We start from the raw sequence: 14,606 nt of genomic DNA, 5'->3' as shown, positions 1-14,606 counted from the left end.
TCTGTGACCTGGATGGAAGGCCCCTCCGCGTGCAGACTCTCATCTTGGCAGGCCTAAAATGCCACCACGTGCACATACCTTTTTGGGGGCTAGGTGCTATAATACCACAAAGTAACCCTGCTTCCAAAAAAAGTAAGTAGCCAAAACTGTTCCTTGGCCCATCTGCAAGGACTGGGCATTCTCAGGGCCCTGGAGAACAAAAACCCTGCTGGCTTCTAGTATCCACTGGAAGTTTTATTTCTTCAGGATTTTATCCCAACCAGTCATTTAAAAACAACACAGACCTAGGGGGTAGGGATTGGGAACTGCATCTCCCTCCTCCTCACCATGGACAAAAGTGGAAAAAACAGAGTAGACAAGAGAGGTGGCTAAAGCGAGACAGCAGCAGTAGTAATAGGGCAGCTCCACCACAGAGCCAGCTCCTTGCTCTCCTAGGCTCTGACTAGAGCCCTTATGGCTGGGGTGAGGGTGGGTACAACCCTCCCCTGGCCCTCCTCAGATGGCCTCCTTGGGGGCTCAATCCATTTCTTCCAGCAGGAGGCTGAGGCACACAGGAGAAAGTGGGAGAAGAGAACATTGGAGGGGCAGGGAGGTGGCACAAATGAGGTGAGAGGCATGGGCAAGGCTCTAGCGTAGAGGCCCGTGGACCCTCCACCTGCACACCCACCCTGGGGAAGGGGGAGGAAGCCGCACCGTCATGCAGCATCTGGGGGATGAGGCTGGGTTTAAGGCCGAGGGCCCCAAGGCAGGTGGTGCCGAGGGCCTCAGTCGAAGCCGCGCCAGTCACTATGTTCGGAGTCGTATTCTAGCTCAGCACCCACGCACCTGACGCCGTCTAGCAGCATGGGTGTGCCGTGGTGTCGGTCTGCAAGACAGGCAAGAAGTCAGTATGCCAGGGTGGACCCTAGCCCCACCTACTCCAAGGGGACTCCTCTACCTTCCCTCCCAGCTCTGCTAGAGGATGGGGAGAAAGGCACCCACCAAGGAGACTGGGAATGGGCCAAAACAAGGATCCCTTTTTCAGACTCAAGGAGGGTGGAAACTCCTTGTAGCCAAGCTGGTGCCTCCCTCCTCTAGCCAGACCTGGGCCTCAAGCTCTCACCCATGACGCGCGCCTGCACGATCACGCGCACGCAGGTGTCGGAGCCACCTTCACAGGCTAGCAGCATCTCCTCCTTGAGGACGCCCTCCTTGTGCGCTGAGTACTCACACTTGACGCTGTAACCTGCCCGGGGCGATCAGCACCTCTGTGGCCTCCTGCCCCCCAGCACTCACTGGTCCCCACCCACCACCAAGACCTCTAGAGGAGCAAGGATGGCCCAAACTCCCCTCCACCCCTGCCCCCAGGGCTGGGTACACAGGCTTCTGGAACTTGCCATTCTTCAATGAGCTCTACATGTAGGCCAGAAGTCAAAACTCATGCTTGCAAGAGGTGGGATTCCCCAAAATCACAGGCAGGGAGAGAGGGTGATGGGGGAGGGAGGGAGGAGCAGGGCAGGGACTGAGCAGATCAGGTGGCAAGAGGCAAAGACCTGAGGAGGCTTGCTCAACCCACTTAAGGGCAAAATTATGAAGTGGAAGTAGGGGGGACATGAAACTGAAGCTGGGGTTTCTGTAAATGGTGAAACTGATTCGCTAGCCTTTGGGAAGAGGGGTGCTGAAGGTGGCAGGGTATGGAAAAGCAACTTCAGGTCTGGTGGGGGCTGGGAGGCAGCTGCCCAAAGTTCCTGAGGTTCCAGTAGGTTTCCCCTGGCAAAGGAAGGGCTAGAGGCCCAGAGCAGTTCCTCAGTGGCTCCCACCATCCCCTTGAAGTAACCATCAGGCGGTGAGCAGACATAGGTCAATTGTGTGAGCCCATAGACTTCTGTCCAGGAGTGAGGGCTGGGGCATGGGACCTGCCATGTTGCCACACAGCAGGCCCATAAAGAGGCATCATGTCTCCTGGTTTCTGAGCTACCCATCAGCCCCTGATGGGGGAAGGAAGTACCCATGCTGTCACTCCTGCTCACACCCAGGCTCTGCTGGAGGAGGGCAAGCTTCCAGCACCCCAAGCAGGGGACGCACCTTCTGGGATGGGCATGACGCTGAGGAGCTTGAGGTGCAGGCTGGGGACAGGTGTCTCTCGGACGTCCTTGCTCAGCCTGTGCACTGGGGGTAGAGTGAAGGTAATTTCATACCTGTGCAGGATCTTCAGGAAGCCAACCTGCAGCAGGAGGGGTGGGGGATGGAGGCACCTTCACTTACAGTCTCCCCCAGGGTCCGCCCAGGTTGTACCACTGGTGATCCTGTGGGCCCTCCACTTGCTTCCTTGACAATCCCAGGGGATTCTGACTCCCTGCATCATTTTAGCTGGTTCACACCCCTGGCCTGGCAGCTCCAGGCCCTTTCTTCAAGGACCCCACCCCTATCACTTGTCCCATATCTGTCTCATGGGCCCTGAAGTTCCTTGGTGGCCCATTCTATAGATGATAAAATAGAAGCCAGGAAATGACTGGCTGAAGGCCACAGTGTGGTCAAGCTATAGTCCTCCCTGGACCTCTTGGCTACTCTTGCCACACAGCAAGGCACCAGCCACTGCCCACAGGGAAGGCTCAAAACCCCACTACACAGGCTATCCACCTGCCCCCACCACTATCAGCATGTGCCCAGGGACACTGGTCCTCTGGTCACTCATGGTGAGGCCACCAGGCAACATAGATAGCACAAGATGGAGGGTGGGTCAGAATCACAAAAACGGACACTAGACAAGCTTTGTCAGTCCAGGGCTGGCCCACAAGACTGGCACCAGTCATGGAACCTGGAATCCAGCCTGCCCTGCTGGCACCCAAACATGGATGCCTGCCCATTCAAAGGCTCACTGTGTCCAACAGCCCTGATTCACGGCCTGGGAAACTTCTGTTGTTCATACACACAGCTTTGCCATACTCAGAAACTCAGTCGTGTGACAGGTCACAGGCCAGGGTAGCTGTCGGGGCAGGTAGGCTGACCGGAGTGCCTGTCCAGGAGGGGCAATGTGCGTGCTGTATCCACAGCTCACAGGGCATGCGCTCTCCTGCTCAGTTTCAGGAAATGGATGGCCCTGTCTTTTGAGGGAGTATTTAGCCTTTCAGTGGGATCAGGATGATGTCACTGCATGATAAAGCTCAGTCCCTATGGCTCCCACACTCTGCTAAAAGAGGGCACACCTCTCAAGAGGGCTTTCTGGCTGTGCCTGCTAATCACTGGCTGTACCCTGTGATCCAGCTGCACCACTTGCAGTATTTCCCTGGAGAAATACTCAGATGTAAAAAAAACAAAACGCATCACTGCCCTATTTATAACAGTACAAAATAGAAACAACTGTAACACCAGGAACAGGGAACCAGCTAAATCAATGATGACAGATATAGTGGAATATCAGGCAGTTGTAAAATCTAATGGAAAATTATTTACTGAAACAAACAGGAGATGGATCACAACAGAAGCAACCAAAAAACAGTGTGTACGCTGGTATACCAGCTTTTCATTTTTGGAAAGAAAGCTAGAAAGGAAACTGGAATAACATCAAAATATTAACCATAGTTATTTCCAGATAGTATGATTGCAGATACTTTTAAATTTCTTTATAGTTTTCTCTATCTTCCAAATCTTCTCTACCATGGACATGAATAGATTTTGCAATGGGAGGCAGGGAGCTATTTTTGAAAGTTTGGGTTCATTCTGTTTGCTCCCTTGGGGAAACTGTCAGCTCTTGGAGAAAGAGCAAAGGTTTCAGACTTGGGCAGAAATGGCTATGACTCTGGGCCCCTCTGCAGGGTGGTCTCAATAGATCAGACGCCAACCACCATGCTCACCTCCATGCCTTCCGGGGCTCAACATGGGAGCCCTGGTATACTGTCCAACCTTAAGGCCTCACTCCCTGTTTCCCTCCAATCCATCCCCTCCAAAGAATTCTTCCTGCCTCTCCCAAATGGATGTGGGATCTAACAGTGTCCCAGCAGTTGGAGGAGCCAAGGGTGTACGAGGTATGGACACTAGAAGAGAAGGAGAAGGGAAAAACATGGAGGTGATAAATACTACTACAAAGAGCTTCAATCAGCCAGAGGTTTGGCAAAGCAGAGTAAAGTCACACTGTGTTATCAATATAATTAGCCTCACATACATACACCCTTCCATTTCCAGTTTTTTGGGGTGTCAATTGTGTCTACTTGAGAGAAGGAAAATCAAGGTGACCTGCCCAAGGTTACAGAGCCAAAAGAGGAGGCCCAGAACTGTACCCAGGCCTGTGACACCAAAGCCTGAACACCTGCCTTCCAACTGCAATGGCTGGGGTGATGCTGATGCTAACAAGCTCCACTCCCATTCAAGTAACATCATAAGTGCACTCATCTCATCACAGTCTCACGCTTCCCATTTTACAGATGGGGAAACCAAGGCCCAGGGAAGGACAAAGATGGAGCCAGCTTAGAGGAAATGGAATAGGCCCAGGAAGCTGGGCAGGGCCAGGGAGAAGGTAGAGGGAATAAGGTTGATGATTATAAGTGGGGGGAGGTATGCACATACCTTGACCAGAAAGCTGCTGTCGCTCTCCTGGGTGACCATGACCACAGAGTCATGCAGCTTCTCATCAAAGTGGACATGACTCTGGGAGCTTTCTGCATCATGGCTTGTTGCGAAGCGGATACTCCGGACTCTGGACTTGTTGCCTACAAAGAGAGTGGGAGAGAGCTCCAGGGGTGTTGCCTTCTCCTAGCCCCAGGAAACTACTCCACCGTGTCACTGCCCTGCCCCTGTGACTGCCCCTTCATATCAGTCAGCATCCTCTGCTGAGCTAGGCCACATCCTACTGGACAGTGGAGATCATAAGGCTTGAGACTCTCATCTGCCCTCCTGCTTAGTCCTCCCACAGAAAATGCACACCCTCAAAGAGGGTATGAGGGGATTTAGGGATTAGCTAATATGACCCTTCACTTAGAGGGAATGGGGCTGACAGGGAAGAGACAGTCCTGACCCTAACCAAATCCCAGGCAGTGCGGGACTCAGCCCCAGTGCTCAGGATACCCTGCCCTGTGCTCTCCTTCACATTTCCAAGCTCCCCATCTCTCAGGCCTTCTCTTCTAGGTCTGCCAGTCCTGAGGCCCTCTGCCTGCTCCTCCTGCTGACCCCCTTGAGAGGGGAAAAGGGCAGAGACAGGAATGGGCTTGGGCTTTATGGGACCTGCCTGGGGGTGGGAGAAACAGAGAGGGTCAAAAACTATACTCAGCCCTCCTAGAAGGGGCTGCAGCTTCCTCTAAACCTCACTACTGATCACTGGCAGGTGAGAAGAACCCAGGGGAGCTCCAGGACCCCTCCCAGAGAAACCTTTCCTTCCTCCGCTGAGCTCCTCACATGGCCCTTGGCTGTCCCTCACTGGGTCAGGTTTTCCAAGGCCAGGCAGGCAGGGAGTTAAGGCAGGCAGATTAGTAGGAGCTTGGTGAAGGCCTGAGCCAGTCCTTGCCTGGGTTTTTGCACACAATGAAGACTCAATGGAGGCCCAAGGGGTCAACCATTTCCCTGCTGAGTCCCTTGGATTTAACCCTAATGTCCTACCTCACCTAAAACCTTCTATGAGTCTTTCTGGACTCTGAATGAAACCCCAATTCCTTTCCACAACCTACTGTAGCCCTACCCACTTCCGAGCCTCCGTGCTCACACCAAGCCCCTTGTGCTACCAACCTCCACAGTGGAACAGGGAGGCTGGAACATGGGGCCACGAGGGCAGCACACCAAGGTTCCCTGCTAGCGCCTGGGCGTCCCCAGCACAAACACTGGTGTAATTACTGATGTAATATAATTCATACCTCACATTCAGACAGACAGACAGACAGACACACAGCCAACACAGATCCCACATGCAACAATACCCCTTCCCACCAGGGTGCACTATAAGACTCTACAAACCCCAGCAGACCAGGCAGGCACTCACCCTTGTTGGCTGCAGCCATGGACGCCCTCCCTGCCACAGGCTGACACACGCAGCTCCTGCCGGACACCACCAGTCACGCTCAGTAGCCTCCCATGCTCCAGGGACACCAGCAGGAGCCTGATGGGTGGGGAGTGCAGAGGGGAGGGCAAGGGTCAGGGCCACTGATGGGCCTGTGGCTGGTGGGAGAGCATAGGTTTCCCTTTAGGAAGGACCCAAACCCTTTCGGCTCTCAGTAGCCCAAGTGGTACCTGTGCCCCCTACTCCTCCACCCACTCCACATTTGCCAAGAGCCCTCACCTTTGCCTGACACACTACTGACCCACAGCCCGGCCAGCATGTACTGAGCTGCAGTTTCTGGGTGTCAAAGCACCAGCCCAGAACTCTAGTGCCCAGCAAACCTGAGGCTGGTGGGAAGAGGCAGCCAGCAAAGGAAGGGGACTTCACTGGCACTTTCCAGGGGCCAGTTCTGGCTCTGGTGACCCAAGAGTTGGCCCAGCCCAGACATACAGGTTGTACCATCATACATCCAGAGGTCATAGTATTCTTGCTGCACAAGTCAATCCAGGTTGGAATTAACAGTAGGCTTCGAGGGGGGCCTATATGCCCTGATGGCTCAGACGTTAAAGCATCTGCCTGCAATGCAGGAGACCTGGGTTCAATCCCTGGCTCCGGAAGATCCCCTGGAGAAGGAAATGGCAACCCACTCCAGTATTCTTGCCTGGAGAATCCCACGGACAGAGGAACCTGGTGGGCTACAGTCCACGGGGTCGCAAAGAGTCAGACACGACTGAGAGACTTTGCTATTCACTATATAATAAGACATGTTCTTAGAGCTTTCCCTCCTGGTGATCAAACAGGGCCATACACAGAACAGGCACCTATGAGAGGGTTGCCACCCATCAGAACTCACAGTTGAGACTTTGGCTTGATTGGCAGGCCTTCCAGTTCAGCTCCCCAAGGGCAGCCTAAGAGCAGAGGCAGTGGGAAGTACCCCCAGGAAGCCTGTGTAAGCAGCACAGCTCTGAAACACTGGGCTGGGACCATTTCAGCATCAGAGAGAATATTATGCAATTGATGTTAACAGATGGAACTATATAAAATCAGAGCATTCACAGTGATTATGAAAAAAGGAAGAAAGCAAAACAAATCCAAACCCTCATTTGTCACTACGGACAAGAGCAACACCCCAACTCTCTGCTCTGAAAACTGGCAATCTTACAGAGAACTACTTCAGTCTGTCTCTTGGTCTTTCTTGTGGCCAAACAGCCTGGTGGTTAAAGGATAGCTCTTCCTTAACAAAGGAACGAATGAATGCTAAATAATTCTGCAACCCCCCAATAAACAAATGTTGGAAGCAACACCAATCAGTGGGTGCTAAACCAGGAAGGCGAGGATGCTCACAGACACACAAGTACCACTGACAGATGACCCAGGTCAAAGGGAATAAGTTTGCCATGGAGCAAAGTGACGTTAGCCAGTCTTGCACTAGTCAGTCTCCTCTCAGAATGGGACGTGGGGCCCAAGTATGCCTACTGATGTGAAGCGGCACCAAGTCACAGCACCGCTCACAGGGCAGTTCTGCCCCAAATGTCTAACCTGCGAGCAGAACCAATTAAAGGACTCCACAAAAAAGCAAGGGGACAAACCCAAAAGGCCAGATATTCTGCAAGACAAGTGACCTAATTTTAATAAAAGAGGGAAGTTGCTTTAGATAGGAGATGGGCCAACTACAGCCTGTCAGGCTGCCACTGTTTCCTGTTTTTTTTGTAAAGTTTTACTGGCACACAACCAAGTGCTCATTTGTTTACATGTTGTCTAAAATTGCTTTTATTTGTTTCTTTGTTTTGCTGTGCCCTCACGGCTTACAGGATCTTAATTCCCTGACCCAGGGATTAAAGCCTGGCAGTGAAAGTCCTAACCACTGGACTGCCACCTCAAATTGCTTTTCACTAAAGCAATCCCTGGTTCAGGAAGATCTTCTGGAGGAGAAAATGGTAACCAACCCCAGTATTTTTACTTGGAAAAAAACTCCACGGACAGAGGAGTCTGACAGGCTACAGTCCACAGGGTTGCAAAGACTCGGACATGACTGAGCATAAACATTAAAACTACTCTGAGTAGTTGCCACAGAGGCCACATAGCCTGCAAAGTCTAAAACATTTACTCTCTCACCCTTCACAGTAAAAGTTTGCCAACTGTTCTGCTAAATTAATACACAAAGAGACTAAGACGGCAGGATACTCAATGGGACAACTGACCTGGCTTTTCCCACCACGTCAATTTCAAGAAGAAAAATATATGTAGAAGGCCATTTCTCAGTTCAGTTCAGTTCAGTCGCTCAGTTGTGGGAAATAATTGGGAAATGTTAATAAACAGGACTGGATCTTAGACGACACTAAGAAATAAGAGTTGATCAGCTAGGTGAGATAATGGAATTAGATTATGTAGAGAAGTACGTCCTTATTTCCCCTGGAGGAGGAAATGGCAACCCACTCCAGTATTCTTGCCTGGAGAATGCCATGGACAGAGGAGCCTGGCAGGCTACAGTCCATAGGGTCGCAAAGCGTTGGACACAACGGACTGAGCACGCATGCACGCACGTGTCCTTATTTGTCAGAGATATACACTAAAGTAGAGATGAGTGATGTATGAATGACCTCTGCTGGTCCAGGGAATGAAGAAAAACCACTGAGTGGCCTCAGAGTTGGCACTGGGCCTGTGAAGGGCATGACCTCAAGGCCCCTCAGGTGCTGAGCTACCCTGGGAGCAGGCCTTACCTCCCTCCCCATTTCCCAATGCAAAAGCCCACCAAGACTCAAGCCCCACCTCAAAGGCAGGGCTAACAGCTTGGGTATGAGGAGCACCCCCGTTGGAAGCCTCAGGAGGTACAGGGAAGGGCAAAGCTAGAGTCTCAGGAATGCAGGAAGAGCCCCAGGCCAGCACTCTGGGTCAGTCCCAGAGAAGGGCAGCCCCTAAGGCTGTCTCCAGAAAGTCTGGCCCTTGGAGAGAGGCCTGCCCTACCTACCCACTCCAGCCACCCCCTGAAGCTGTGGACTCAGAGCCTGTGAAACACAGCCAAGAGCAAGGGGACCAGGCCTTCCCCCCACCTTGCACAGAGGCTGCTCTAGCCACTTCTCTACAGCCAGGGGAAAAATGACAAGATCCCCCCATTTCCCGAGCTTCCCAGGTGGCTTGGCGGTAGAGAATCCGTCTGCAATGCAGGAGACATGGGAGATGTGGGTTCAACCCCTGGATCAGGAAGATCCTCTGGAGAAGGAAATGGCAACTCCTTTGAGTATTCCTGCCTGGGAAATCCCATGGACAGAGGAACTGGTGGGCTACAGCCATGGGGTCATAAAAGAGTTGGACATGACTTAGTGACTACACAACAACAATCATAATTTTGTGGCTTCTCAGGTGGCGCAGTGGTAAAGAATCCACCTGCCAATGCAGGAGACTCAGGAGATGCGGGTTTGATCCCTGGGTTGGGAAGATCCCCTGGAATAGGAAACAGCTATCCTTCCCAGGACACTTCCTGGGCAGCCTGGATGAAACAGTGGCTGGTGAGCAAAGGCTCCTAGGGCTTTTACATGCAGGGTCCTGTACCTGTCTTCCTCCCCTGTCCACTGCCTGTTGCCTGCCTGCCTGCCTTCACCCAGGCCATCTGCCTGGGATAATTCTGTTCTCCCATCCACATCTCAGCTTGGGGACCTTTTTCAAGGCAGCACAACCCATTCCCACCCCCTCCCATTCCAGGATAGGCCTGAAAATCTTCAAAAAGAATTCCCTTTCTCACTTCTGCAATCATTTACTATCTCTGTCTCCCACCTTACAAGAGCAGCGACTGTGCTTTTGCCAAACCCTGTATCCCCAGCACCCAGTCCAGCATCTGACAGGGAGCAGGTGTGTTAGGTTTATATTTGTTAATGAATGAATGACCAAACTAAACGGAGCCCAAGAATGGGCCTCAGTGGGCCCTTTAGGCAGACGTAGCACATCAGGGCCCAGAGGCACTTAGAAGAAGAGCTCCCCACCCTGCTCTTTTAGCAACCCCTGTGCTGGAAGGCATTCCCCTTCCCCCATCTCAGAGTGGTGCCTCCCATAGGGCATTGTCTAGCCTGGCCACAATCAGCTGTTACCTCCCCACTGCCACCACCAACCTTGAAATAGAAGGTCACTGAGGGCAGGACCTGTGTCTCTTGCACTGCCCAGAGCTCAGTATAGAGCAAGTACTCAGGCATTGCCTTGTAACCCTTGAGCACTGAGAACAGAGAATGAGAAAGCCCAGAGAAGGCTGGAAAAGCTCCTTTCCCAGCAGAAAGCCTCACTGGTCGCTGTCCCCTGTGAGCCAGAACCTGAGCTACACACAATTCTTCATTAGAATCGGGAGAAGAGGGCATCAGGCCTCTTCCTGCAGCAGCTGTGCCCAAAGAGAAACACCAGGCACCCTTGAAGCCCCAGGCCTCCTCTTGTGCCAGCCAAATCTTGATCGTGGCCCAAGCAGCTCAGCCCCCAAGAGGCAGCAGGGCCATGGTCAAGAGCATGGGCTCCAGAGCCCCAAAGACCTGGTTTAAATTCAGGCTGCATGGCAAAGTTACTTCATGCCTCAGTGCCTCAGTTTCCTTACCTGCAGCACAGGAATAAATAAGCAATGGCCTCTTCCTCAGTGGGTCTGGTGCAGCTGTTGCCTGAAGCTCTGTGACAGCACTCCCCACTCTGCCCCCACCTTTGTAGAACAAATCCCCCAAAGGACTGCTTTCTGAAGCAACAGCAATTTCAGCATCAAAGAAGGACTTCAATCCAGTCAGGAATGGCCCTCAGGGCAGGCCCTCTAGCCTTCTCAGAAAACAGCTCAAGGGTTGAGGGGCCTCCCTCTCCCTTCTATCATCCTGCCTTCCTCCTCCCCCACTCCCAGGCCAGCAAGTTCTCCAGGCATGCCAGAGAGCAGACTGTTGGGAGCTCACTGTCCACCTCCCTCAACCAGAAAGGCATATAAAGAAAATGTGAAGAATATATATCCTGGGAAATGCCCCCATTCCAGCAAAAAAAAAAAGACACCCCCTCTTTAAATCAGCTGTCAGAGGTGGTACCACGGAGAGTCATGGGATGGGGAGGGTTGGGAAGCTGGAATAAGGGCCTTGGGGGACTTCTTCAGCTCTCAGTTACTCTCTCAGGGAAACTGTCAGAACCTTCTCTCTGGTAAACAGAGAGCTCCCAGCTCAGGTCCCTCTCAGCTTTAGAGAGAAAAGCTGCTTCAAGATTATCCTACCCAAGATAGGGTTCAGCCAGGCCCACGGGTGCCTCTGGCATAGGGAACAGAAACAAGGAAATGGCAGCTGGGCAGAGAGACAGTTAACACAGAAACTCAGAGTTCTCAGCCCCCTAGAGTCCCGCTGTGCACACAGGGTGCTAGCTGCTCCTCCAGACTGTCCCATACTTGGTGCCCAAGGCTGGAGAAGGGGCCAAAGACAGTCTGTCCATGGCAAAGTAGAGCTCCAGGACCTGCCACACTCTTGCCCTATATCCCACAGCTGCATGCTAACAGCACCTCTCTGCAGCCCGCAAGTCCCAGGCATCACAGGACCAGCCCCAGCTTGTCCTCTGCTTTGTGGTTAGGGACATGCTTCTTGGGGCCTTGTTTCTCATTGATTCTTCAATTCCCATTCTCAACCTGTTCAAGTATTTTCTGAGCCAGGAACTGTACAATCTCCTACCCTCCCTACCCCAACTCTGGGCTCAGTCCTGGCTTAAGCACTCAATCCCACAGAAGCTGTTCCTCAAAGCTCAAGCATGGGGCTTCCCTGGTGGCTCAGTGGTAAAGAATCTGCCTGCCAATGCAGGAGACACAGGTTTAATTCCTGGTCAAGGAAGATCCCACTTGTTGAGGAGCAACTGGGAGGCACAACTACTGAGCCCACGCTCTATAGAGCCCGAAAGCAGCAACTACTGAGCCTTCGTGCTACAACTACTAAAGCCAATGTGCCTAGAGCCTGTGCTCTGCAACAAGAGAGCAGCCCCAGCTCACTGGGGCCTGCATACCTAGAACAGGCCTGGAAAAGCAAGGCTGGAGGTCAGGAGTGGTTGCGACAGTTTTACAGCAACTCAGTATAGATATGACTACGTTTCCTCCTTCCTCCAGCAGGCCAAAGTTGCAAGGGTAAGTATGGGTGTTCTCTCTCAAAAATGGGTGGAGCAGGGCTGAACTGAGGAAAGGACCCCCACCATCTCACATCCTCTTGTCTCCACCAAGAAATGCTGCCTTTCTCTCCCCAGCATCTCCTCCCCACAATCCCTCTAGCCTGAGGGTGCTCAGACACCTCTAGCCTCCAGACTGACTGCCCGACCCAGGCGAGGCCAGGTCCAGGGGGCAACAGCTGCCTCTGACCTGCTTCAGCTCCCTGGGCAGAGAAACGCCTTACCCACACTTCCCAAAGCCAAGATTCAAGAGGAAAAACAACTGAATGTCTCCCTTCTCAGTCCACCAGGATCCCTGCTCACTAAAAGAAACACTGGTCCAGAGCCTAAACAAAGACCTCCTGCTCTATGACAACGGGGTGGTAATCGCCAAGCTCCAAGAGACATCAGGGGCCTGGGTATATGAATCTGTATCCTCTCCACCCTCCATCCCCATCCTATCCTCATCTTCTAAGGGGACAAAAGCGTCTGGACGCCGCCCCGACCCCACCCACCCCAATCACACCCCTCACGGGCTGCGAAGCGGTGGCTCCGTCCCTCAGAGATAATCCTCTCTGTCCCACCATCACCTCTACTGACGCAGTAGTTTCGCGAGCCCATACTCCCCAACATCACTGCTCTCCTCCCTGAAGTGCCGAGCCACGCGAGGTCAGAGCGAGACTACTCGTCCAAGGTCACCAGCGAGGCGATGACAATGGGGGAAAGGGGGTGCTGGGAGTTGCTGACGGAGCTGACCCCTAGGCCCCCACCCTCACAATGTCACTCATACCCTCGACAGCGCCCCGCGGAAAACACTTCAACTCTACCACCTAACGGTCACCTGCGGCCCTGTGACCTAATACCTCCCCAGCTCGGGTGCCAAGGAGCCCTCCCTGGCCCGGACCCGACAGCGGAGCCCTCCAGCTCCAGCCGGAGGGGTCCCAGTCACCGACTACCTAGAACAGTGGTTCGATTGGGAGGGGATCTCTGTGAGGGGGATGAAACTAGGAGGTGGCATAAGGAAGAGCAGTCTCACCGTGCGGGGAGCACCCTGAGGCCGCGACGGTCAGGGACGACCGCAGCGGCGGCAGTGGCTGAGGCGGCAGCTCTGGAGACCGCGGCAGCAGCCGGGGCCCAACGCCGAACATGAGAGAGCCCCGCGCCGCCGCCGCCCGCCGCCGGGGCACGCCCCTTCCCCCGCCCATTGGTCGACGGGGGGGTGGGGTGGGGCGAGGGTGCTTCGGACCAATAAGCGGGCGCCAGAGAACCGCCAACGGGCGATGCGCCTCTGCGTCAGGAGGCCCTGCGGCTGCGCTGTAAGAGTCCCCGCCCCAGGGCCTGAGAAGTTCTCGCGATGAAGTTAGCCCTCGAGCTCGCTGTAGCCAATAAACCGGAATCGCTCAGAAGCCAGAGAAGGAAGAAGCAACTTTGAATGGGCTCAACGCGCGTCCACTCTCAGCGCTGGGGTTTGCACTTTCCATATCTTCGCCCAATTTGGAAGGGGCGTCCCTCGGGTTCTGCCCCCTGGAGCGGCCGTAAGGTGGGGCTCAGAGCTAGGTGGGGCACCTGAAGGTTGCCTTTTCCCCTAGGCTTCCTAGTCCGCCTGGCCGTTGATACGGGTATCGCTACGTCCTGTCCTGGAGCGGAAGAACCCTCCATTCTGGCTCTGCGATCTCTGGTTTCGGCATCTTCCTCTTCCGTTTCATCTCCCTGCCTCGGAGGAAATGCCCCCTTGAGGATCTGAGAGACATCCTGGGCGCCTGGCTGGCCCTGAAATGCATCAGAACAAAGAAGGCCCCACGGGGTGGAGGTTGGGAGAACCTCTGCAGGCGCCTCCGGGGACCACAGCCTCTGCTGTCTCTATGGAGGCAGTCGCAATGTCAGAAGGATCCGCCTAGCTCTGCGTCCCAGGGTGCGCACCTGCACAGAGCCTTCGGAGCAAAAACGTAGCCCTCGGATCTTTAAGGGTTCTAGCCACTGCTCCACCTACAGGTCCTTGAACAAACAACACCCCCCTCCCCATTTCGGTGGCTGGAACAGGGTCCCTAAAGTACCCGAGGGGATTGAACCCTTCTAACAACATAACTAGGAGAGATGGTATGGGCGGCTGAAGGCCAGCTTTTCAGAAAGACCGCGGTCACTGCCTCTGGGGAGCCTCCAAGGCTCCTACCCTCTGCTGGATCCCTGTGACCCCTAATCTTCTGGTCTCTGGTTAACACACTGTTGACAGGTCTTCCTGAGCTATCGTTTACAGTGAATCCTACCCTGCTCCAAACCGCTCTGTGCTCCGGGAGTGTCCAGAAAAACCTCAAACTTCTTAGCATCATTTTGGGTGAAACGTGAACACTCTGGTGTTTGAGATGACCGATCATCGGGAGATTTCCACTGATCTCAGCCCATTCACTCTTGCCAGATGCTTTCTCTTTACCCAACCCCACCAGTCCACGTGCCCCACTTGTCCCTTCATCAGTTGCAGTCCTGTGTCTAT

The 14,606-nt window shown here is 53.7% G+C and overlaps 1 protein-coding gene across 2 annotated transcripts; it reads right to left on the bottom strand.

The window, feature by feature from the left end:
• Positions 1–213: 213 nt before the first annotated feature.
• ADISSP (adipose secreted signaling protein) lies at positions 214–13,310 on the bottom strand. 2 transcript variants are annotated; one of them, XM_019971932.2, is made up of 6 exons: positions 13,155–13,310; positions 5,945–6,061; positions 4,543–4,685; positions 2,065–2,203; positions 1,103–1,225; positions 214–865 (listed from the first exon to the last, which is right to left on the bottom strand). In XM_019971932.2, exons 2-6 carry the CDS (start codon positions 5,961–5,963, stop codon positions 765–767), a joined length of 525 nt encoding a protein of 174 aa, XP_019827491.2. In that variant the 5' UTR covers positions 5,964–6,061; positions 13,155–13,310; the 3' UTR covers positions 214–764. The 2 variants fall into 2 exon arrangements, with proteins under 2 accessions (XP_019827491.2, XP_070657279.1); XM_070801178.1 differs by lacking the exon at positions 13,155–13,310 and adding an exon at positions 6,855–7,551.
• Positions 13,311–14,606: the final 1,296 nt, after the last annotated feature.

This window comes from Bos indicus, chromosome 13 (assembly GCF_029378745.1).
Source record: "Bos indicus isolate NIAB-ARS_2022 breed Sahiwal x Tharparkar chromosome 13, NIAB-ARS_B.indTharparkar_mat_pri_1.0, whole genome shotgun sequence".
Taxonomy (NCBI): domain Eukaryota; kingdom Metazoa; phylum Chordata; class Mammalia; order Artiodactyla; family Bovidae; genus Bos; species Bos indicus.
The sequence above is the reverse complement of the archived record's forward strand: the minus strand, read 5'-3'. Positions and strand labels throughout refer to the sequence as shown.